We start from the raw sequence: 25,920 nt of genomic DNA on the forward strand, positions 1-25,920 counted from the left end.
TGAATTTTTTATCCGTCTTAAACAGAGATGCACCTGGTTTGCATTTCTCGAAATGTTTTGTTATCATAAACTTGTCTCGAAACAAGGAAAAACACAAATGTTTTGAATTTCCCCATTTGTTGTGTGATGATTCTTTTTTTGTTGTTTTCAGATGTAAACGAATGCTTGAACCAGACAGTGTGCGGGCGGGGTAGGTGTGTCAACACACAGGGCTCCTATCGGTGCAACTGTTTTCATGGCTACAAACTCTCACCAGACAACGTTTGTCAAGGTAACTGTCAGTCAGAAAGTCTGCCAGCCTCCCAAAAACGACTACAGAAACTTTGCAGTACCATGTAAAAGAGCCATAAAGAGTTTGCGGTTGTCTTTCTTTTCTGAGGCCCGTCTTTTTTTTCCTCGTCTATATCTTTCCTCCAGATGTGGAGGAATGTGTACTGCCGGAAGTTTGCAACCACGGCCTTTGTGTCAATCTGGACGGTACCCATGAATGCACCTGTAACCATGGTTACCAAGTCACCCCAGACAGAAAATCCTGTGAAGGTCTGTGAAGGATTATTTAGTGTGGTTGGGTGTAACTCATACAACCCCCCCCCCCCCCCCCCCCCCCATCCGCATACATACACACACACTCCTGGACTTTTCCCAACGGCAGCATAATGTCTCCAAATTATTATTTTTTTTTTTTTGCTAGATGTCAACGAGTGCGCAACTGGTAATGCCTGCCCTGTGGGAATTTGCATCAACACAGCAGGTTCCTACACTTGCCAGAACTGCAGACCCGGATTTGGACCATCTGCTGACGGACTTAGATGTGAAGGCAAGAAAATAACTGTAGAATGATGTATATTAATCACCGGTATGAAGGTAATTCTAGTAGATGGGGATGACTTTTGGGTAAATTCTTTTGTTTTTTATCCTTCCAGATATTGATGAATGTGCCCGGGGTGACATGTGTCTGGGTGGGGTGTGTGCCAACACAGAAGGATCCTTCATTTGCACCAGATGTACGGCTGGCTACAGAGTGTCTCTGGACCAGCAGAGCTGTGAAGGTAAATTCAATTCCCAGCTGTGCTTCTCACTGAGTGGAACCCATTAGGGCTGTTAAAGACTTAACACATTTTGCCAGCGCACTATGGAACTGCCTGTGTTGCGCAACAGGATTCCCTTTACTTCTTTCTTACGTCAATGCATGTGTGTTATTACTCAGACATCGATGAGTGCCAGTCCATTTCTACATGCGCCAATGGAATCTGCCTAAACTCTGAGGGCTCGTACTCCTGTGAGCACTGCCCCGCTGGGTACAGAGTTTCGCATGACGGGGAATTCTGCAAAGGTTTGACTCCTTGACATGTTTTATTTTAAACGCAGATCACACATGCTAATTTGAAATAACAGGAACAAGCTTGTAGGTGGAAATAATTCCTTTCGTTTATGATGATTTGGCTACAAAGTTACTCCATTTTGAAGTCTTTTTTTGGTCTGTGAATCTCATTTTTAACAGATATTGACGAATGTGCGCTTCCCACTACATGCCCCAAAGGGACTTGTACAAACACCGAGGGTTCGTACATGTGTGTCGTCTGTCAGCCTGGTTTCAGAGTCTCTGAGGATGGACAGCAATGCAATGGTGAGGATTTTGTGCAGCATCCTGTTGTTTTAAACGTTTCTATGAACTCTTCCATCGCAATATTTGCCACATCTGTTTAACAGTAGGTAATAATTATTTTGCAATCTCATGGCAGTACTATTTCTTTATTCAAATATGAAGAAATTGTCAAGATGAGGGGAAAAAAATCATCCAGTTTTATCATTTTATCTGATGTCAGACAAAAAGCTTTCTTATAGTGTGGTTGAAAACACTGGGGTGTTGACATTTCTCATTTTTTACGGACCACACATTATAATTGGGGAAATCTGTTTATTTGAAGCCATGGTTTGTGCTCTCATGGGTCCATGTGTATGTTTTTCAGATGTGAATGAGTGCCTGGGGTCCAGCGTGTGTCCAGGCCAGATGTGCTTGAACACCCAAGGATCCTACACCTGCCGGAGCTGTCAAACTGGCTTTCAGCCGTCTGAAGATGGCCACACTTGTCAAGGTGTGATCTGGTTGTTGACATGTTTAGAAAATTGCCCTCAAACCTATTGTTGTAAGTTCTGGAGTTCAAGATAAATGAAAAACATATCATCCCTTAAATGTTCTTCACATTGGTTTCAGATCTGTTACATCAGTAGAGAGGAATAGTCATGATTTATTGAAATAAAATCAAACATAACTCATTAGTTATTTATTCTTTTGTCTAATTTTGATTATATTTTGCCCAGGAGGATTATGTTCTCGATAACATGGACCTTTATGCTGGGTAATATTTTTTACAAAACCAAGTCCAAGTCAATCCCTGATAGGATTTTAATGGATCATCGGATGCCATGAAAAATATTAGGGGTTTGATTTGAAATGAAGTCAGTTACTTCCCCTCCCCGTCATTTGCAGGAACTGGCAAGCTTTGTTGACCCTGAGGATATATTTAAAAAAAAAAAAATTTCAAGGAGCTTCCACATATTAGCAGGGGCGTGTCTGTTTGTGGACACAGTAATTAGACACCACCTGAATTAGTGTGATGTTGTGTTTTTGATGATCATCCCACATACTTATCTCTCATCCCCTTTTAATAAGAAACTGTCAGTGAGATTTAATAAGGACGCCTTTACTTACTGTTTTTTAGATAAAATGAGTCATAGTTGATGATATTATTTGAGAGACGAGTCAAAGAAATTACCCAAAAACAGCTCCTTTAGAAGTTCTTTGCTTCAGATGATGACCTACAGCTAACTTTTTCCGTCTTTTTTTCAGACATAAACGAGTGCCAAACTCCAGACGTTTGCCCAACAGGTGTCTGTACCAACACAGAAGGCTCCTTTTCCTGCATGACCTGTGCTCCGGGCTTCACAGTGGCACCCAATGGCCTCTCATGTGAAGGTACAGCTGAGTGAATGGCTCGCTGTCGCTCAAATGTTAGATTTCTAAAAAAATGCAGTCTGCATTAAATTTTAACAGTTGTCCCTATTGCAGTTCAACCTTTACCCACTCGCTTTTTCGTAAAAAAAAAAAAAAACGTTGTCTTGCAGTTTTGCATTTCTTTTTTCTTTTTTCTTTTTGTTTAACAGCGCACTGCGTTCTGATTGGGTATTGATCTTATCAATCAACAACCTCCTTGCCGGGTGTCCTGTACAGACTGCATTTAGCTTTCTAAATGTACATAAATAAATCTTCTATCAAAATCAGATATACTTTTTTCTGCAAAGGTTAAAGCTTTAGGAGTCTAACTGGAGAGAATTGTGAAATTGTTTATATCTGTCTGATAAAAGAGTATAAAGTGAATTTTCAGAACGTATCCCCCACCATAATCGAGGGAACACTGTATTCTCAGTTGTTATTTAAATTGGATGGAAGTATTTTTTAGATATTTTACTGTGTGTATATGCCACAATAATAATGTTTTTACCCAGATGTGAACAAATGTCGGGACACCAGCCTGTTTCTTGGAGCCTGATGCACAAACTCCATTGGCTCTTTTAGCTGCTCCTGCCTATCAGGTCTTGAGTTGGTTGATGAAAAGTTTTGTAGAAGTGTTTTTAGGATTACATAACTAGAAACATGTCTAAAAGGATTCATACCTGACAGTGCTTTAACTAACATTTCCATGTTGGCAATCCAGCGACTATTTGTCCTTATGTGGGGATCTGGGAAGAAGGAGATTGTCTGAACTCAGAGGGCTCCTATTCCTGGAGCTTTCCTCTTGTCCACATTTTTCAATTCAACCCAGAAATGTGTTTAGTTTTGTTGTAAAGGGGAATTGTCGTGTTTGTGTAACAATCCCCTAGTGGTTATATGGTAAACTACACCTGGTTCCTTCTAATTTCTTTTCAAACAAACTTCAATGGGGTTTTCTGTTTTTTTCTTCTTTAGTACAAACAGATTGTTGTCTCAGTAATCTTTAGTTCTTAAAGGCAGCTCAGCCTAGTCTCATCAACTCTCTCAGTATTTACATCATTTTGATGTTATTCTAGCCGCACCTACTGGTCATTGGAAGGAGAAGGAATGGCACTAAATGCTCAGGAAAAGAATTTCCAACAGAGTGGCGTGTTTGCTGTAAAAATACATTAAATTGTTTTGGACAGGATGTCCGAATTGGATCAGTGTTATTTTTGCAGGTCATTGTTAGAGGGAGGTACAATTACACAAACTGTACGTTTCCTGGCAATATCCGGTGATGATAGGAGGCAGTTTGGTCATATTGTCCTATCCCTGTTCAATGCTGGAGAGATTTAGTGTTCAAAAAGCAGGTTTCACATACAGTGAAGTACCATAGTCAATTCCCAAACATGGATATTCTTCTCCTCCTGCAGCTTTGGAGCAGCATAGAATTGCTCCTCACTCTCAGAGAAAATTGCTTGTGTGCATCAGGTACCTTGGCTGCCCGCCACAACAAACACTTGACCCTAATTATCCTATAAATCAGTGCTTGTCATATATTTGCTTGCAGTATGCAATGGCATGTACAGTGCTGACACAGTGAAGGCCAGACCCCTCTGATCATATACCACAATAAAAAGGAGAAGGGAAAGTGAAGCATTTTAAGGTTGATGAAAGACGGGTTTGTGCAGGTGACGCCAAAATGATGCTCGGACTGAAATCTGAAAAAATTTTTGAAACCTGCCAAAGCAATTTTCAATAAATTTGTGTTTACCTTAAGTCTCTCAAATTTATGTATGCTTTATCTGTGTTTGTTTGGAATGGTGGTTTCATCACCTCCCACGATTCATCTGATCATAAGGTTTGCAAGTGAAGACTATGCTTTTTCCCCATGACAAGCTTTTTCTGCGTGTTCTCCACCTTTATCCAGGTCACAAGATCACATTGCAGGAACGCTGACAACACTGCACAACTTGTGATGCAGTAATGTTGCAATTATTTGCTCATTTGCAGCCAATAAAACATGCATTCAGCGGAAATGTTTCCAGTTGAAGTAGATATCTTTCCTCATTTGACTTGTGTTTGCAGATATACTATTACATGCTCCAAATGGTCAATGCATCTTATGTTCAGACAAGCACTTGATTGCACATCCTTTCTGTGATTCTCAAATGTTCTCAGTGAAGCTGATGAGGATGGGGGGTGGATGAAAATCTTCAGTGATAGTCAGTGTCTAACAAGTCTTGACCCTCTTATCTCTCTTGATTTAATTTCTCTGTTTTCTTTTTGTTATGGAGCTCAGATGTGGACGAATGCAACAACGACAACGTATGCGTACGGGGACAGTGCATCAACACTTATGGCTCTTTCCTGTGCTTGTGTGAGGCTGGCTTTAAATTTAGTGTTGATACAGCTGACTGTGATGGTAAGGAAGCTCGATACTCTACTCTCTCTGTTCTGAAATGTCCTTTCTTAATATAAACGGGCATGATGCCAGTATGTGTTTCATTGTCATGCTTCATAAGGCTTAAGCTTATCCAGAATAGCCCAGTTGACTGTGATTGATTATCTATAATGCATGAGAAATTGACTGTGCTGTCCAAGTTGGCCCAAGGGCTGAAGAGTTGTTGTATTACGTGTCCAAAGTCCTGAATGCCACTCCACTCCCTTAAGAAAGTGTGAATGGCCGTACTGTGACCAAAAGGTGTTTCTCCCTTTGGAACATCTCTGTTTAGTTACATTACATATTTGTTGGTTGTCTTTATAAATGTTGGGCTATTTTTGTAGCTTGTTTCAATTAGTGAGGACAGCCTCACCACAGGTCTCCTGGCTGACTTCTGCAGCACAGCTAATACCCATAGTCAAGGAACCCAGCAAGAAATACCTCCTTTTTGTGTCAATGGATGTATGCATCTGTAGCATCTTTTTGACCATTAATCCTTTGTCTCTCTTTTTGCAGACCAGGATGAGTGCAAGGAGTTTGGAAGCTCAGTATGTGGCGCATGGCGCTGTCAGAATACCATAGGCTCCTACAGTTGTCAGTCAGGCATTCTTGAGGAAGATTGGGGTGAGTGCTTTAACCCTAAAAACAGATGAGGGGCTATGTTCAAAACATTTTAATGCTGAAGAAAATGTTACCGGTTATTATTTATGTACATGCCAATGACAACTCAATTCAAAATTTCAGGTGAACCTCAAGGCAAATATTATTATGCCATTAAATGTTAAGTACATTTATTACTTGACTGTAATAAATGCACTCAACTATTCAAGGATGCAAATTATATTGCATCCTTGAATAGCTTGCTTGGCTTGTTAGTTGTGGAATTTCAACTGTAGACTGAAAAGTGAACCATGTAAGGCCAACTAAGCCATCCAGCTGTTTTCACTGCAAACATGAGTAAAAATAAGAAATGATCCAGTCACTGAAGTAGCGGTTGGATTGAAGTGGAAAAGAGAAATAATGGGTTTACTAGCAATCAAAGGTGCTTGTGTTTATTAGCCACCATGTGGACATGTGAATAGTTTGTGTTCCTCACTTCTATTATCTGTTTTTTTTTTTTTAAGGGAAGCAAACACTCTAGTGGCCATAGAAACTGTTTTTGTTGTAATCTATAGGCGGTTGATGGTGATGAGGGAGAGGAATATGCTGCTGCAGGTTGGGCCTCCAACCCCCACCACACTAGTGTCCATATCCTGATTGTGTGTTGCTGCTCCTGATTGCACAAGACTGACTTAAACCACCTGCTCACCTATATTGATTTAAATGCAGTCATGACTTTTGGAGCTACAAATATGTTGATGTTTCACAGTTAAAGCACTCATCTTTGGGCAGGGGAATTGTTACCCTTTTGTCTGTTGTTTTGCTTTGTTGTGACACTGGTTGTCACTAGGTCCTGCAAAATTTGAAGTCACAGTCTGACTCACATCCCCTCTGAGAGCCTAGCCCTCTTCCCCTTAACCACCCAACGCCACACACAAAAGTGACTTGTTTCGCCTCAGATTGGGAAATTGTGGGAGATCCTGCCGTCACCTCCATAAAAGTCCAAGGAGGGAGCTCAATTACTTCAGGGCATTTTCGTCTGCTTGTAAAAATCATCAGATATTTAGGAAGAGAGCAGACGGCATAATTTGCAGTTTCTGTGAGGGGCGTTGTTTTATTTTTACTCTCCTGCTTTTGAAGGAGCAGCGGTTGATGTTGGCTCGGCTCACTGAGCCCGTTTAGATTCGGAGGCTATGACACAAATGGGAAAAAATGAATATGTTGTGGCTGACAAAATTCGTTTATATATGTTATATATAAATGAATGCAAACCTATGTCCCCATGTATGTATTTTTACATCATTGTTTTTGCTTTGAATTGGCCATTATGTTAGTGTTCCCCTTGACTGTGGTAACACTTACCAACCTCCGCGCCATGCAATGCACAGAAAAGATTTTAACATGTGTCTAAAACCTCATGCTGCTGTGCAAGTGAAAGTTTTTTTTTTAAGTAGAATAGACATTACATGACAGGGAAATTCCCTCTTTGCTAACCTAAAAACAGATTAAAGATCTAATAAAAGTACACATACTTCTTTGAGAACATATACCTCCTGTCACATGGTCGCGTGTGAAATAACCTTTGCATATGGATCCAATAAGATTAGGGCTTGCCCAAAAAGTATGAGAAAGTGTGGGCTGTGTGGGGTGAGCCAACAGTCAGCCATTTTTATATTTTCCCTGCCATGTGCCTTAAATTAGCAAATGACACAGTGACCATTTCACAACTACGTTTTCTATTTAATTCAGATGTAGGTATCTGGGCTACCAGTGTCGAACCCCTCGCAAGGGTCCTCACTGTTCCTCATTTAGTCCCCAACCTCAGCTTCTGTCCTCACAGCTGAACTTCTTACCTTCTTCGGTTTTTTCTTTCGAGCAAATGCCTGCCTTGTGTGTGTCCAGATAGTTTAATGGAAAGACTAAGAAAAGCTGTCCTGGGTCCTGTGGATGTGAACTCTTGTTTAAATTTTCCGCTCTATTCTTTTCCCCCTCCACATATAATTGGTGCTGTGATTAGCGAGCCAACCCCTCTCCTTGGGGGGACAGATTTCAACAGCTGATCATGTAATCTTGTCACTGCAGTTTTGCCACAGCACGATACACACAACAGCAAGATTTATTAGGATAGTTTTGTTCTGGATGCTCTCATTCCTCCCAGGGATGGTAATTTGATTGCATCTCATCAGAACACGAGGATTGTAGCCGATTTTGTTCCAGTTCCACATCAATGGAATGCCGTCCTCGACAATGATTTCATTTATCAGCGGAGATTCTTTTTCTCAGACTTCCGAGCTGGCTCCTGCTGCTATTCCAGTAATCTTTACTCCACTTAGCCTCCATGTACATGACGAAATGTTCAATAAACCCTTCACTAATAATACTTTTTCACCTTTCTGTGACGATATACTATATACAGCCAAAGTGATATTCACAAGGAAAAATGTGTTCTCTTCACTTTCCTGTAATTGATTCAAGTCCAGCCCTAAAAAACAAGCTTTCACTGCACTTCTCTGCATCCAAAGCATGTAAATCCAGTGGGTTGGGGGTTTTTTCAGCACAGTATGTCTCAACCCTTCTCATTCTCATCTTGCAGCCAGCTGAGCCCACAAGTCTATTCTAACTATTTTTGTCCTATCCAGCATTTCCTGTAAATTCTTCTGGTTTTAACAACAATGACGATTCTGTCTCTGTATTTTATTATCTGTTCGTGACCTCAGAGGCATGTTAGAGAAATGGCCAAGTTGGGACAGGAACACTGGCTCGTCCAGTAAGCCTGAGAAAGCAGTTGTCTGGGTTGAAGAAGAAGACAGAGCCCTGGCTGAGTAGGGCCTTTAAATCACATTGGCTGCAGTTTTGCTGGCCCACATTCTGGCTTTTCTCAACTGATGCAGCCTTTACGGTTGCTCAGAGGCTAAATGAAACATATTTAGATGCTGGTGCTTGTAACTCTATGACTCAGCTTGGTTCTGTCTGAGCCGGATGTGAAACCTAAGGAAACTGATCAAAACAATGTGATCCTGCTTTTTCAGTGAGGGGGTGATGACTGCAGAGGAATTATTGTTTTTCATGGAAAATCTGAACATGATATTTACTGCTGTCTTTAATTAATCTTTTTTTTTTTTTTGCAAAATACAAAATCTTATTTTCCTTTGGAAAACAGACATTCTAAAAAAAAAGACACTCTAGGGACGCATTAAATCAGTTAGAGAGCTCTGGTCAGATGGTTTCTAAACAAATGTCTTATTAATGTGGAGGTTTGTTGAACAAACTAACAGTAAAATCCAATTATAGCAGGCACTAATAAGCTTCATGATTTTTAGCACTAAAATTGTGGAGAACAATAACAGATTTTCTGTATTTAAAAAATTGTTTAGCAGGGGTTGTTTCAACAGACTTAGCAACATGCGAGAAAACAGACAAATACAGAGACTAGTGGCAGGTCAAACTGACACAAAAACAAATTTGTGTGACAAAAGTGCACACATTAAACACTGATTGTTTTTTATACAATTATAATCAGCCTCACTCTCCTGTAGTTTGGACCTTTTGGCTATCCTGCTTTACTGGAGATGCCAAGAAATACTTAATCATATGTGAAAAATTGCTCACAAATGGTGCTTTTTCAACAGTGATTGTTGGGGGAATGAGTCGTGCCGCAACAGGGTCTAGGTCTAACAGTGTCAACAAGCTGCTTTTGCAGTGACATAAAACATGCAGAGTATTAAACCTATTTTGTGATTTACTGCTATGCAAAGGAAGTACTGAACATTTGCCAGGTTTGAGTCCTATTCTGCACTTTGGGCCACAAAATGTTCTCAGTCCTCCTGAATAGCGTGATTAGTTTTAGCATGTATGAAGACAGAATTCAGGGGGGGGGGCTGTCTTCATGACAGACTTTGAAGCTGTTTTGTTTCAGCTTCTTGCAGAGCGTTTGGGGTTGCGCACCACATGTTGGCTGTGATCTGGAAGCTGTTGCTTCGCACCTTTTTGACACAACTAAAAACCTCGGTTGCAGGTTTCCAGATCCACATTACACTTCACTGAAACACAAAAACGCAAAGAGAAGGTCATTTTAAATTAAATCAGAAAAGAATTTGAAGGCCCTTGTAATAAAGCATGTCATCTTTTTTTTCTGCCATCTTTTGACGTCGGCTCACGAATGGTCCTTTCAGTAGTGACCAGCACTGAGTTTAGGGATGAAGTCTGAAGGTCTGTTTTGCAGATCGGGTCTGTAAATCCTGAACTGTGGTCACCTTTTGTTGTGCTTTCCCATCACAGATAAGTGCGACAGTGAAATCAACTGTGGGGAACACGGCTTCTGCGAGAACACAAACAGCTCCTTCCATTGCAACTGTGACAAAGGATACACCAACCCAGCCGGGGATGTGACACAATGTGTTGGTGCGTAACCCCGGTCTAATGCATGTTTCTGTATGGCTATACTCAATGATTTTTTTTACGAAACTCTAAAAAGAAAGTATGGATAAGATTAGTTATATCCAGTATTGTGATTCTGATTTGAATTATCTTTGAATTATCTTTCACACAGGAAGGAGCTCTTTTGAACAATCAACCTTTTTATCTCACTTTTTCACTGCCTCTGTCCAAATTAACTAATCCACTTTTGTTACTTTTTTACATTAAAGCAGGAAAAAACGTTTTAGGCACAGACAGAAAGCCATGAAAAATCTTTAAAAAAACAATCAAAAGATTAGTTACAGTAGCAAAGACCCTGTAATCTACTGTTGTTGTTTTTGCATTGGACTGCAAAAGTATGTTATCCTTGGACATTTACTATATATAAGAGAAATACAGAATTTTTATGTAAAAATGCATTTATTTATTTTTTTAAAGCAAAACCCTTTATTTTATTTAATGAATTTTTTGTTGTTTTGATTAATTAAATGTGACTCAATTTGTATTTAGCTGAAAGGAAAAATTTAAAAAAGTATATGCTATTTTCTATATGGGATTAGTGGGGTATTATTATGTTGCATCAATGCAAAAAATATTTAGAAGCATTGTCTCTTTTTAAAAGCCCTATAGTGTTTTTGTCATGCCTATCTGTGCACAGAAAAAAATATTTGTATTAGTATTTTTAGGTATGAGCAATTTAAACTTTAATACAAACATTTTTTTAAGTGAATCAAAAGCAGTAAGGCATGCCCAAAATCCAGTCTGCATTCAAATTTCTGCCAGCTCACAGGTGCCTGTAATAAATCAATAATACTTTCTAAGTGTGCGTGATTTCTTGATTGTTATTGGCTAAATTACACTAGACGTTGTACAGTAAACCTGTGGCAACAACCAGTGGCTACTTGACCTTCAAAGGGACAAACAAGAGGAACAAATTTATTTGTTTTTGTGATCAAAATTACTGTAGTTTGGACTTCTGAATAAGATAACTATTTGTTTATTATCCTGTTCACATATCGGTAATTTCAATTTAGGGGTTTACATGTAACATGTTTTATTGTTGATGAACGTTTTTTTGTTTTTTCCATACATTTTGATTTGATTTGAATTTTTATTTGAAATGGTTTATTTCAAGCAATTAAGTAGAAATAATACACCAAAGCAATATAATCATCAGTTGTACATTCATAAAGTAACTAATCAAATGTAAGATAATTAGACATACTAATAAATATTGCTTGAAAGTGAGTGGAAGGAAGCGAACTTATATAATCCCACCCCGTTATACTATAACCATTTTATTACATGATTTATCAATACAGACTTTTTCTTTAGTTTATTTCTCCTCTTTGAATATGAAATTCACATTAATTTGGTTAAAATCTATTTAGATATGTTTCTGTATTATATGAAGAAATGAGAAGTATCCCATTGCAATAAGATCTTTACTAAATAGTTCATTTGCATTAAATGCTGGCCGAATGGTATTTTCACTTCACCAAATCTGGCCCTCTTTGCCAAAAATAAGGACATCCCTGCATTAAGTCAATGGTCTCTCAGGGCCTGGACCTTTGCTGACCTCATGTCCTTTGCCTTCCTCAGATGTGAATGAGTGTGAGACGAGCTCGGCTCTGTGTGGGGAGGCCCTGTGTGAGAACTACGATGGAAGCTTCCTGTGCATCTGCCCCAACGACAATGAGGAATTTGATCCCATCACCAACCGGTGCCGCTCCATGGGTACTAGAGCAATATAAGCAGTCACAGGACTTAATTCACAATCCCATCATTGGGAGACGAAGTTATCCATGATTTAATGAGGCGCCTCTGATTGTCCAAACAAGGGTGACGAGGAGGATATGGCCTACGCCACAAGTATCTTTTGACCTGTCTGGTTCCTTTCTTTCATAGGGTGGGGTGGTTAGGTGGGTTTGATGCAAATTATGTCTTTCCTCCCTAAGCATTACAGTAATTTGTTTCAGTTCAAACATTATTAGTTACAGTTATTGGCAGCTACAGCTCAGAGAGCATCCATGTTTTTCTGTGCAGAAATGGTCCCAAAGTGCAATTGCAAACACCGACATACTTGATTACAATTTTACATCTAAGATGACTCAAGCGAATCCTCAAAAGACCATTGCAAATTGAGCTTGTAAAGCACATATCAGGATTTTTACATTGCTGAGCAGTGCTCCATTACCCAGGATGTTTTTTGTTCTGCCCAGGCACTAAACCTCAGTTATGCCACTGTGTACCTTTTTGCCACATTCCACTGTTTGCTTTTGACGTGTGTGAATCAATCATGTGAGGCTGATTGGTATGATGTTGACTCACACGCCAGTGTTTCTATTTGAGTAAGCCAGCAGCTTAAGGGTGACGGGCCTGAGGCCATGGCCCTGGATGAATGGACAGGGTCAGCAGTGCCATAGGATGATAACGCCTTACCTATTAGAGGAAGACAGGTCCTCCAGATCTACACTGCTTATTTTTGCAGAATTATTACACTTTATCATGTAATTTTATGCCATTGCGATATTAATCATATTATTTGGGTTCAAACTGTCCCCCTGACCTAATCCTTTTAGTAACACACATATGCCTCAGAACTAAAAATGTGTGGCAAAAGGTCTAAATATGCTTTCTCTGCCCACCAACAGCTATGATTGACCCCGAACACATTTATCCAGTCATCCCCTTCACCGACGAGAGGAAGGAGTGTTACTATAACTTGAATGACGCAAACTATTGCAACAACGTCTTGTCTCGCAACACCACTAAGCAGGAGTGCTGCTGCACCGCGGGGGCAGGTTGGGGAGACAACTGTGAGATCCACACCTGCCCTCTCCCAGGAAAAGGTACACAAACTTTACTGTGGGTCTGAGCAAGTCTTACCCTAAATGATCATTTTTATTTTTCTGCAGACGATTATAACCAGCTGTGTCCTCACGGAAGTGGAATTTTACCGTTGTCGGATTCATTGAGGCAAAGTCATGGAGATGGCCTGCCTTACATAGGTGCACACTATTTTTTCAATAACTTTTGTATACAGGCATTGCTGTCTTCCATGTGTTTTGTAAATTTTATTAGAATTGTTGTTCTCTTATGAAGGGAACGTGTGCCTTCACAATTGACAATTCTTTCCTCCCCTCTGCTCTATAACAATTGTACAAATCTCTTCATCAGATGCCGATGAATGTGAGATGTTCGGATCAGAGATCTGTAAGAACGGACAGTGTTCAAATATCTTCTCTACATACACCTGCTTCTGTCGTTCTGGCTACTACTATGACAACATCCGGTTTGAGTGTGTAGGTAAGAGCAACCCAAGCCAACAAAAAATAACACATTATAGAACAAAGAGCCAACTTGATGACCTCATTGTTTTTACCGTAAAGTTAATTCTGTTCAAGGGCAAGTTTGCAACAACTACAGAAAAGTTTAACCAGTTCACCTGTTCAAAGGTCTCGTTTGCTAACTCTTGGCCTCTTTTTGTTCTTGTGAGTTTAGACTTTGATGAGTGTCAGTTTGGGAATACCTGTGAGAATGGCGCATGTGTGAACACGGCTGGATCTTTCAACTGTTTCTGCAGTCCTCCGTTGGTCCTGGATGACTCGCAGCGCCACTGCATCAGTCTCAACAGTACAGAAGGTGCGGGATACATTCAAGTGTTTTATTATTTTTTTGTTGTTTTTGATAGTTCAAATCTTTTTCTTTTTTAAAGGACAAACTGTAAAAAAATACCTTAAGCAACTAAACGAAGACACACAAGATATTTTCTTATTTCTGTCCCAGAAACGATTGAATATGGTCAAGATGTGCATGAGGATATTTGCTGGCAGCGACTGGAGGGGGACAACATGTGTGCAGACCCTCACTCGGAGCGCAGAACTACCTTCACTGAGTGTTGCTGTCTGCATGGCGTTGCCTGGAGCGGTCAGTGTGCCTTTTGCCCCTCGAAAGATTCTGGTGAGTGGAAGCATGTACAAATAGACAGACAGTCTGAAACACCTGGGATATGCAGTAATGTAATTAATTTTTATACTGACCTATTTTTTGATGGTAACCCGGATCCGTCTGCTGTCACACAGCTGACTATGCAACAATGTGCAACTTGCCCTGGGAAGGAGGCTCAGATAGTCTTCGTGATCAAATAGGAGTTGAGTATGGTCCTGAGGGCCCTCCATACTGGGGTAACTACGGTGGCCCTGCAGGAACATATGAAAATTCTGAGAGCGTCCCCCTGTTTAATGATCATGACTACAACGTTCAGCAGCCACCTGTTCGTGTCCCCGTTGTGCGACCGGGGAGTCACCCACATCCAGTGAATCCCTACAGTGGTGGGTATTAGAATTTTGCCTCATTGGACTGTTCAACACTCTAAGCATAAAAGAAAGCCTGTTTTTGGGAACGCATGTCCTGTCTCCTTTTTAACTATTATGAATAACCCAAAAAGGAATTGCCTAACTTCAGCTTTTGTTACCCAAACATTGAGGTTTTTGACGCAAGAACTTGTTTACTGATGGGCTGTAGCAAAAGAAAATCTTTTAGAATTATGACTAAATCAGTATGGAAGCCACAGACAGCCTACCTTTCTTTTATTTTTGCCTTTTTTCTCATAATAACACAATTGTTTGCTCATGATAACAACATCTACCATATTTCTTCTCTTGTATACCTTCTGGACCAAAGAGACGACTGAATCTTATAGAGTCTATAAGATTATAATATAGACCAAGTCTAAGTGATATGGAGTCCTTTCATCAGGCACCTCCGGTGTATCATTCTGGTCACTTTTCCGTAATTGATGATCTTGACATTGTTTTTGGCCGATAACATCAGCACAATCTCTGCCTTAGTTAGACCACAATTAAAGTTAATAATAATACATTCAGTCATTTTAGTCATTAGTCTTCTGTTTCTGCTAGTAGGTTAGTGATATTTTACCCATATAGAAGAACAGATACACAATTAAATCTACCTAGCAAGAAAGTCTTAAAGAAGAGGTTGCAAAAATGCACCATCATTTACAAAAATTTTAATTGAGTCAACAATATATAATCAAAGTAAAAATGTAAAATAAATTTGTAGCATAGACCCTTTAAACTAAATCTGCCAGAGCTGTGAGCAGATCTTGTGATTTTTAAGTGTCTTCTGATAACTTTCATTGTTCATTCTTGTTCAGCCTTTTTTATTTTTACAACTAAAACTATGAGACTGTTCAAACTGGCTAACTTATTTTGAAAGTGTCTTTTTTTAGGTGGTTTCAAATAAACTGAAATCAACAATATGTAAGACTTTTACTTTTAATTTAAATTACGGTCCTTTTAATTTTTTTTCACATATCTTTGTTCAATCAGTGCAACACAATGCCTTTGAGGGTCTGCAAGCGGAGGAATGTGGGATCTTAAATGGGTGTGAAAATGGTCGCTGCGTACGTGTGCAGGAGGGCTACACCTGTGACTGCTTTGACGGCTACGAACTTGACTTAAGCAAGATGGCCTGTGTTGGTAAGTTGGTTGGTCATGTCAGACTGTCATTACTTTTTCCAGTAGAGTGATCTCTTACCCTTGTTCTTTTTTTTTTTTTTAATTGTAGGTTGAAAGGTTGCTCTCAAACCAGGCTTTGTCCATGACATTTAGGCCGCTTTTAGGCATGTTCTGGATTACCTTTATGCTGTATATCATCAAGTTCAGGAAGAAACTTTAAATGCAAAAAGCTTGTGCTGTTATGTGAAACTAATGAAAAAAGTTCCCTTCTTAAAAAGCATTTTGCATTACTCGATGGTCTCAAATTCCCTAGCTGCTCACTAGCTTGAGTGAGACAGCCTTGAATCTAACCCAACTGTGTCTTACATAAGATACATCTTTTAGATGTAAAAAAGGTGAGGATGTCTACATGTAATAAAGTTCTATGTACGGGCCTTATTGGGTTCAAGGCTTGCTAATTTCGAAGATTGGTTGCGAAGAGAATTGGAAGCTGTGAACCTCATGCCATGCCTCCTTATATAATCATGACCACTTGCATCTCCTCAGCAGAACTCAACCCCTCACACACACAGAGGGTCATTTAAGAGTGAACAATCTGAAATGAGAATCAGACCTCCAGAGCTGGAAACTGGGAAAGAACAACACGCTGAACGCCAAGAGGAAACATTTTCTAATGCGCTGTTTTTTCTGCCATCGTTCTTACTGTGACAGCTCTGGACGGTTTAAGCTTCAGGTTGAATTTGTGATCAGCTGACACGCAACATGGCGTCATGTTTGACTAAGGGTATTGCATTACAATCCTGAAAGACATTACACTTCTGCAGGAGTCACCTTTATTCAACAGTGACTTACAGAGGAGGAGATACACTTAGACGTGTAAACTAAACGTGCTTCTCCATCACAGTATAATACTGAGAGCAGCTACAAAATTTATTTCTTCAAATCTGAGCTTCCTTTCACATTTTCAAAGTGATTGTTTTCATTTGAAATGTCCCATTTGGGGAATGTGCAAGAGATTCCTACCTTTATTTTGCTTTATTTTTTATGACTGATTACTCCTATAAATGTCATATTTCCTTGATTTCAATGTTTAAAAGGTCCAGCTTTTTGATTATATTCTGTTTTTACTTTGAAGAACAGTTAAAATTCTTTTCCAGGCTGTGGAGAGCAGGTATGCCCAGATGTTCTCTTGAGTTCCTCCAGGAGAACACTAAGGTGTTCCCCAGCCAGCCTAGAAATTAAGTACATTTACTCCTGTTATACCAATAGTAATTTGACAGCTTTGTCTACAAGGTGCTACAAAACTTAAACTTCTTCACCTGGGAGAGTGATTTCTTCCTTACCTGAGGAACTTATTAGGTTGCCACCAATTTGCCTTTTATACTTCAGTCACAACTGCCCTTATGACTCCCCGTATAAGCTGTCTGCGGGCAAATAGTGGGCATGCAGGAGGCATGCAGGAAATATAGTTCAGGATTGTTTGGTGAGCCTCATACACATTTTTTTTCTACAGGCATAGCGTCAGGTCGTAGAGATTCCATTAGTACTGTTGAAAATAAATAATGTGCTGCTAGCGTGTCCCTTGTTTGCAACCTAGCTGTTAGAAATTAGGAAATTAGACAAGCAGAGCGTATTTTGTGTTTGAGCCCTTGTGTATCGTAAGGCACTTTTTAGGCGCACAGTTCGTGCATGCAGTAATTGTTTGTGGTCCTTATGGAGCCTACGTGAACCTTACGACAAAATTCCCCATACTTCATAAGTGCATGTAACTTGCTTTATTCTTGTGACAACTTCACAATATACTTACCACACTCACAACAATGGTACGTTCCATTTCCATGAAATCCGTTTAAGTGGCTGCAAAAAACTCAAGAAAACTACAAGATAACACCTAAGCGCCCCTAAAGATGCAGGCCCTCTTCCCCGTCTACAGCTGTCGCCCAGACAACCCAAAAAGCCGCAGCACCCATAAAGGTCAATCCCTGTACAGGTGCATGTGACTTAAGGCGTGACTAAGACGTGAAGCCAAACTCATTTTCTTTGGCATTGTCATTGCTACAGTTTTTGTGACCTCTTTTATGTGTCATATTTAACTGGGCCTTGGTCTTTTGTTATTTCATATACTTTGCTGTCTAACCAGCTTTAGTTGGGAGATAGCAACAGGCTTCAGAAATATGAATAATAATAACTGTAATACTGCCTATTATTAACTCAAGTAGTATTGACAAAATATGCAAGACCTTTATCATATTTGAGCATCCAAAGTCATGATTGTTGAGTCAGTCTAATGAATTGTCATGATTTATGGTTAAAAAGATTTTGACATTTTATTAAATTGACAGTTTGACATAAAATAATTTTTCTGCAAGTTATTATATCCACTTTTGGATTAGATAATAAGGACTTAGTCTTTCTTTAAACATTTAATATAAACTATTTTGAAGAGAAGATACAGTATTTTACAAATGCTCTCTTTTATCAACCTTGTTTTTTGCATTAATTTGTTCTGCTTGGTACCCACAAATACAAATGTTTTGCATTCTTGACCTTTCAAAGCCTTAAGACAACTCCATACCAGATGCAGTTATAACTTTTACTGACTCATCCCCTTCTCTTGCAGACATAAATGAATGCGAGGACATCAGTGACAAGGTTCCTTTGTGTCACAACGGGCAGTGCACCAACACTGAGGGATCCTACAAATGCACCTGTTTTGCGGGTTTTGTGGCTTCAGCAAAGCCGCACACGTGCATCCCAACAATCCCAGATCCAAAGACGAGGGACTCTGAAAACTGAGAGAGAGACTTCTCCTCGAAGATCCTCCACCCACCCCCTTTGGCACTAAACCTGCAACAGCACCGCTAAAACGTCCAAGAATATATATATTTTTTAACATAATACACACAACTGCTCTTTATTCACATTCAAGAAGTCTAGGAGGTGTGCAATGAATGTATTACATAGCTTTGAGTACACACTAGCTTTCTGTTTGCCTTAGAGGGATTTCACAAACTGATCTCTTATATTCAGTAAACTCTTGACAATTTCATAGGCAGATTTTCTCCCATCTCTGTTTACTACTTTTTGTAAAATGACATTATTTATTTCATTGAAACGACAGGCCCCTGTACATTAAGAAAATATTTCAGAGGGCAAACGTAGTCATTTTTGTTTTTCTTGTAACCATTTGACCAGAGAGCATATGTGGAAAGAGATTACATGTACTTTTATCACAGAAAGATAATGGAAAAACAAAACTAGCCATGTGTTTTATCCACAGAATTTTCCATAAACCTGCTGATTTTGAACTTTCAAGATGAGGAAATTATCAACCAAAATTAAAACAGTGAGTTTCACAAAAATATTTCAATTACAAGCTTCAGCGTGTGCAAATTCAAAAGGAGACTGTTAATGTATTTTATGTTGTAGTTATACCATGGTCCGAGTGAATACTCGATTCTGATTGGCTGCTGGGTGTGCATTAAAAAATGATAATCCACAGTGATGTTGCACAACCAAAAAAGAAGTTCCGGTTACATAGCTTAAATGCTCTATATCACTGCACTGGCTTCTTTAAAACAAACTTTTGATTCATCTGGACAAAAACAATCCTTTATTTAACCCGTATAACTTTTCTTTGCCGCTGCAATTGAGGTCAGTGCCGGCTCAGGCGGTTAAGTGGCGCGTTGTCATGTTACAGTGACAACACTCCGCACCATGTAACAAATAGTCAGCTTTTTGTGAAAAAAAGCTATCTAAACCGAACAAATACCAAGAATAAAGTACTAAAAACACAATATTTATTTCTTTTGTAAGTGATGATGGTTTATTGCAAGAATGGCCTTCGACATGTGCATTATAAGAAATTAACGAACTTCGCGAAGGCTTCCACGGCTTGTGTTAATTTCTGATGTGCACTTTCTCTGCCATTATCTCTTACATAATTATCCAAAAATGTCTCAATTTCATATTGTTCATTTTATTTTAACATATTTTCTAGAGTTTCATGAAGCTCAATTTTGTTTGTTTTCCATTAGACATTTTCTTTCATTGGACTTTCTCCGAAAATTGACTGCTAAAAGGAGACACTGGTTATTTGCCGTGGTGACACACACCTACAGAACACTTTAATCTCCCATCACAAAGTGTGCCTTTCTGCAAGCATGTAAAGACAGAAGGTTTTGTACAGAACTTTGTATTATTTTTTGCTACATGTTATCTTCCTTTAATATGGCACAACTAATATTTTGACAAACATTTTTATTTACACAAAAATGAGACCCATGTGTGTTTGTAAAAATTTGCCTTTTGTCTTTTTTTCTGAAGTTTTTGCAAAAGAGGAGAGAGGTGGACTCTGAACCATAGGAACTGTGTGTATACCCTGCCCTGTGGAGCAGACAATGATACCATATATATATACATTAAAATATATGATTCTCTTTTGAAAGAGGGAGGGATGACAGCACGATTTTAAATCTTGTTTTTTATTTGAGAATCTTTTTTTTATTCATTTATGTATGATCTCCAACGTCTCTTCATCACAATATTTTTCTATATGTAATTTATTTTAAAATTGTATTAACATTCTTGTTTGGTTTATCATCTTTATTTTCTCTCATGTGCAGCATATAATCATAGCATTCATGCATATTGACACTGGCAGGAAGACAATATTCATTCACTTCTGACATAAACCAGCATTCAAAAGCAACAGAATCATTCTAATAATGTGTTTTCTGGTGTTGTTGAGTCACTGCCTGGCCCAGACAAGTCTAACCATGAGGCATAAGATCAAACTTTTAACAAAAATGAAGATAAATGTCTTATTGGAAAGCTGTTTTGTTTACATGTTTAGTTTACATCTTGTCTGTAATCAGTCATTGAAATAAAACATAAAAACATTGGACTATGAGAATTTCTTGTTAAAACAAATGTAAAAAAAATAACATTCTTTTGAAGCACTGCAGTTAAAAAATGTTTATTTTGGTGTATTATTTAGAAATTTAGACTAAGAATATTTGTTGTAATCCAGTTAAAGGGAAATATTAAGTAATTATAATCATTGTGAGAAATATATTTCATCGGTCTTCCTAAAGCCTTTATATTTATAGATAAAAATAATGTTTTTATTATATTTGAGGTTTGCTCTGATCTTTTTGCCTATGTCACACTGCCACCTGCAGGACTAACAAATACAAGCCTGACTCCAGTTGCCAGGTTAGGTGCCACTGAATGAAGCCAAGGAAAAAAAATGAAGAATTGTGGCCGTTCTGTTAAAGTTTCATTAAAAAAAATGTCCTTTAGTATGCCAAAGGTAATATATTATCATATGTATGAATACAGTTTACTCTGAAAGGCTAAGAACAGTGTCACAAAACAGGCAGACGGCTAGTTCCACTTGCAGCAGGTTTATTAGCTCAGCTAAAAAGTCCACTAAGCTAAATCCGGCTAATGCAGGCAGGGGTCAATAACGACAATGGGTGCATCAGAGAAAAACAGGCGTAGTCAGGATCCAGGCGAAATTCGGGGCAGGCGACAGAGACGTCAGAGACAAAACAGGATCAGGAAATCAGAAGATCAGATCCATATAGAAAGCTCGGTAATGCAGGCAGAGTCACACAAACAATACTTTGAGACTCAGTGCAGTGCTTCAGTGAACTGTGAGCTCTGTTTCCAATGACCAGAGGGGGAAACAGAGCTCTGACTTCTGACAAACACGATGATATATATATTAATTTTGTTTTTTCATATACACACATATATATACACACACACATATATATAGTGGGATAATGCTCTTTGAGGTGTTCATTATCAAACATGAACGTACAGCATGGAAGCAACCACAAAAATGACATTAACGCAATTAAATCCTGACATAATGAAATGCCTTTAATTGATCACAATTAAAACGTTAATTTGACGCCCCTTGTGCCCAGTAGGGTTTAAAGCTACAAAAAGCAATGAAACCTTACCTGGAGCAACTTTAAGGCAAGACTGTATGGAGTGTAATTTGTTTCCACCACCACTTTGCAAACAAAACTTTCTAGTTTGCAAATGAAAATATAAAATATTTGCTTTCAAATTTTTTCCTTTTTTTTCCCTTTAATTATTTTTTTTGCATTCAAAATTTTTATCTTGCCTTTCAGATTTCTTTTGCATTCAGTTTTTTTATTTTTGCCTTCAAAAACGATTTTTTTCAAAAAAAATGTTTTTGCTTTCAATTATTTTCTATGCTTTCAAAAAATATTTTTGCGTTTGCAAAACAAATGCTTTCGCATGCCTTGTGTCTCATCTTGCTTTTTTCCCATCTTTGATTTTGCTCACATAAGTTTCAGTTTAGTGTGACAAAGCTACCATCAAACAGCCTGATGATTCGTTGATGCGTTGTGAGACACAACGCATGTGAAAACATGTTTTGCAAACACAAAATAATTTTTTGAAAGAAAAAATAAAAAAATTTGAAAGCAAAAATAAATATTTTGAGAGTAAAAAATATTTTTGAAAGCAAAAAAAAAAAAATTTCAAAGAAAAATAGCAGCTGGTGCACACAGGTGGAACCAGTTTACTAAGTGGCACTCCACCTGCCACAATTGGTTGGGGTGTGAAGGGCTGTAAGCTAGAAAGAGAGCGTATAAACAAATGCATGATGGGAAGTAGGTGCAGCCTTATTCTGGCCAACAGTCCCACTCACTGAGTTCTGGGTGTTCAGAGGTGAATTTCTAATGAACTCCTGCCGCAACTAGAAACAGCATAATCATGAATAAAAGAACACTGGTAACACTTTTAAAATGTATCAAAATATGACTGGAGAGGGACTCTAAACGAAATGTATCATTATTATTTTATAGCATCTTATACAAATGTAATTTGCTTATTTATAGTTTTTAGAGCTTACATATATATTATATGTGGGAAGTATTTAAAGTTAAAATCAAACTACAGTCAGGACCATAAATATTTGGACAGAGATAAATTCTTTCTAATTTAGTTTCTGTACATTACCACAGTGAATTTTAAATAAAACAACACAGATGCCATTGAAGTGCAGACTTTCAACTTTTATTCCATGGGTTGAACAAAAAGATTGCATAAAAATGTGAAAAACTAAAGCATTTTTTAAACACAATCCCTTCATTTCATGGGCTCGTAAGTAATAAGACATATGACTTCCATGCTATTGCATAGGCAGGTGTGGGCAATTCCCTTGTTATGTCATAATGAGTGAAGCAGATAAAAGGCCCTGGAGTAGATTAGAGGATTCGTGCGTGTATTTTGAAGATTTTGTTGTGAACAGACAACATGCGGTCAAAGGAGCTCTCCATGCAGGTGAAAGGAGCCATCATTAAGCTGAAAAAACAAGAAAAAAAAACATGCGAGAAATTGCTACAGTATTAGGAGTGGCAAAATCAACAGTGTGGTACATCCCAAGAAAGAAAGAAAGCACTGGTGAACTCAGCAACGCAAAAAGACCTGGACGTCCACGGAAGACAACAGTGGTGGATGATGGCAGAATCATTTCCATGGTGAAGAGGAACCTGTTCACAACAGCCAACCAAGTGAACAACACTCTCCAGGAGGTAGGCGTATCAATATCCAAGTCTACCATAAAAAGAAGACTGCATGAATGTAGATCCAGAGGGTGTACTGGAAGATGCGAGCCACTCATAAGCCTCAAGAATAGGAAGGCTAGATTGGACTTTGTTAAAAAGCATCTAAAAAAAGCCAGGGCAGTTCTGGAAAAACATTCTACCAGAATGATGGCAAGAGAAAAGTATGGATAAGGCGTGGAAAAGCTCATGATCCAAAGCACATCATCAGTAAAACACTGTGGAGGCGGTGTGATGGCCTGGGCGTGCATAGCTGCTAGTGGCACTGGGACACTAGTGTTTATTGATGACGTGACACAGGACAGAATAAAAGCTGAAAGTCTGCACTTCAATGGCATCTGAGTTGTTTTATTTAACCCTTGTGCTATCCTAGCCACTTTAACATTGGGAGTTGGGTCATCTAGACCCACTAGACAGTGCTCTAAACCTTTTTTTCTTAAATGATTTGTGATTCTCACTGGTGTCCATGGATTACATGCAATCTTTCCACTTTTATCCACCTTTGTCATGGTAGGAATAACACGTCAATGCAAGGGTGGGGTCATCTAAGATAGCACAAGGGTTAAAATCCACTGTGGTAATGTACAGAAACTAAATTAGAAAGAATGTGTCTCTGTCCAAATATTTATGGTCCTAACTCTATATATTTTTTTTCTATTTTAACGGCATTCACATCTACGTGTCCATCTATTTAGATCTAGACAGATAAAAGGTAGTTTTCTTTTTTTGAATTTTGAACCAAAACGCCAAAGGCATATTAAAATGCAATAGATTTTAAGTATCCGATATGTTCTTTTAAGCCTTTCAGAGTAAACTCTGTCCATATATATGATAATAAATGGTAAACGGCATATACTTGTATAGCGCTTTTCTACCTTCCTTGAAGGCCCAAAGCACTTTACGACTTAATCTCTGAGACAATAAATTTCTGTGTTGATTTGATTGGTTTTCTTCTCATTCAACACACCAGCTGGACTTCGCATATTTAAACAAAAGGTAGAAAAGCACTACATAGATAAACAAATCAAACTTTATTCATATAGCACTTTTTCTACAAAAAATATAGCACAAAGTAGTTTACATTAAGACATAACAAAATAAATCATATTAAAACGAGCACAAAAATTAAAATAGAACCCCTTCCACGGACCTAAACACACTCTCTTGGGATTTGTTGTATCTTGAATGTAAGTGTGTCTTGCACCTCTCTGCCACCTTAGAAAAATAAAATGTCTGTATCACTGCGGCGCTAGTGGCGGTTTTAGGCACAGGTAATACGGGGAATTGTCCGGTGCGCAAATTCAACGTGGGGGCGGTGGTGACAGCGGCTCAGAGCTTGAGAAAAAATCTGGTCCACTATTGATTTCCTATTATCTGTTCTATCACAGAGTTTATAACAGCCTGAAACCTGTGAACTGCCGTCCGTGCAGCTGCTCCTGTCTCCTGTCACACACAGCTCGCGTGTGTGAGAACGAAAGGGGAGGGGTAGTGGGCTCAAGCTGAGAGGTGGACACCAGGATAATTGTGTGCCTTTAGATGACTCAGCTCAAGAAAATAATGTCATCCTTTATGAACTATTGCAGACATTTTGATGACGACTTTATTGTCCATAAATGTAATCTCTGTCTGCCTGTGGTTTACTTGGTGTCAGTATTTGACATACAGACAGCAGGTAATGCAGGAAAACAGCTGCACTTTATGAGATCAGAAATAGACAATCCATCATTAAGGAAAAAAAATCAGCACATTGTTTCTTATCTATTTCTTTAGACTAAAACGTTAAATATATTGGTGCTGCTGTGTTAATGTTTCGAGTTAATTTACATTTAATGTTTTTTATTGATTGAACTATTTTTCTCAGCATCAAATGGTTCAGTTGGTCAAAATTTTTCTATTTTAAATAAGGACAGACAGATTTTTTATTTCAGGCACTTTAAGCTTCTTTTCTGTTTTAGACTATAACAGGGTTTCTTTGTGGCTAAATAAAGTTAATATTCATTCAAAGTGGATTTATATTGGTTCTTTCTTTTGTTAAAGTTTATAGATACAATTGCAGGGAATACTTACACAATTTTTATAGATACTAACCCAATACATTGTCACCACGCGAGTGAGTGTGTTTGGGGTGGGGTGGGGTGGGGGTTATGGGGGGTGGGGGGGGCACGAAACATTTTCTTTTTCCTGGGGGGGGGGCTTGGCAAAAAATAAACGAGAAGCACTGGTCTAGAGAGGTTAGTGTTTTGTCATCGATTTCCCTTTTCTTTCATTCACAGGTAAAATTTCAGATTGCAGTTAGGTTTGGTTTTGGTTGTTATTTCGGTCTTGGTTCACCCTAAAGCCTATTTGCTTCGCCTTTTAAGTTATTGTTGTTTGTTATTTCTCCATTTGTAAATA

General features: G+C 38.6%; 1 protein-coding gene across 3 annotated transcripts in view; it reads left to right on the forward strand.

The window, feature by feature from the left end:
- ltbp2 (latent transforming growth factor beta binding protein 2) overlaps positions 1 to 20,502 on the forward strand; it is an 83,215-nt gene extending 62,713 nt beyond the window's left edge. For 2 of the 3 annotated variants that reach the window (XM_023951596.1, XM_023951597.1), the window contains exons 19-38: positions 152 to 271; positions 418 to 540; positions 692 to 817; positions 924 to 1,049; positions 1,208 to 1,333; positions 1,502 to 1,627; positions 1,971 to 2,096; positions 2,852 to 2,977; positions 5,277 to 5,399; positions 5,934 to 6,041; positions 10,296 to 10,418; positions 12,036 to 12,170; positions 13,088 to 13,285; positions 13,352 to 13,444; positions 13,614 to 13,742; positions 13,938 to 14,078; positions 14,223 to 14,396; positions 14,519 to 14,767; positions 15,788 to 15,937; positions 18,537 to 20,502. In XM_023951596.1, the coding sequence (XP_023807364.1) occupies positions 152 to 271; positions 418 to 540; positions 692 to 817; positions 924 to 1,049; positions 1,208 to 1,333; positions 1,502 to 1,627; positions 1,971 to 2,096; positions 2,852 to 2,977; positions 5,277 to 5,399; positions 5,934 to 6,041; positions 10,296 to 10,418; positions 12,036 to 12,170; positions 13,088 to 13,285; positions 13,352 to 13,444; positions 13,614 to 13,742; positions 13,938 to 14,078; positions 14,223 to 14,396; positions 14,519 to 14,767; positions 15,788 to 15,937; positions 18,537 to 18,712 (2,798 nt within the window). In that variant the 3' untranslated portion in view covers positions 18,713 to 20,502. The remainder of the gene's footprint in view (positions 1 to 151; positions 272 to 417; positions 541 to 691; positions 818 to 923; positions 1,050 to 1,207; positions 1,334 to 1,501; positions 1,628 to 1,970; positions 2,097 to 2,851; positions 2,978 to 5,276; positions 5,400 to 5,933; positions 6,042 to 10,295; positions 10,419 to 12,035; positions 12,171 to 13,087; positions 13,286 to 13,351; positions 13,445 to 13,613; positions 13,743 to 13,937; positions 14,079 to 14,222; positions 14,397 to 14,518; positions 14,768 to 15,787; positions 15,938 to 18,536) is intronic. The other variant, XM_023951598.1, reaches the window with a different exon arrangement.
- Positions 20,503 to 25,920: the final 5,418 nt, after the last annotated feature.

The sequence above is a fragment of the Oryzias latipes genome, chromosome 22 (genome assembly GCF_002234675.1).
Source record: "Oryzias latipes chromosome 22, ASM223467v1".
Taxonomy (NCBI): Eukaryota; Metazoa; Chordata; class Actinopteri; order Beloniformes; family Adrianichthyidae; genus Oryzias; species Oryzias latipes.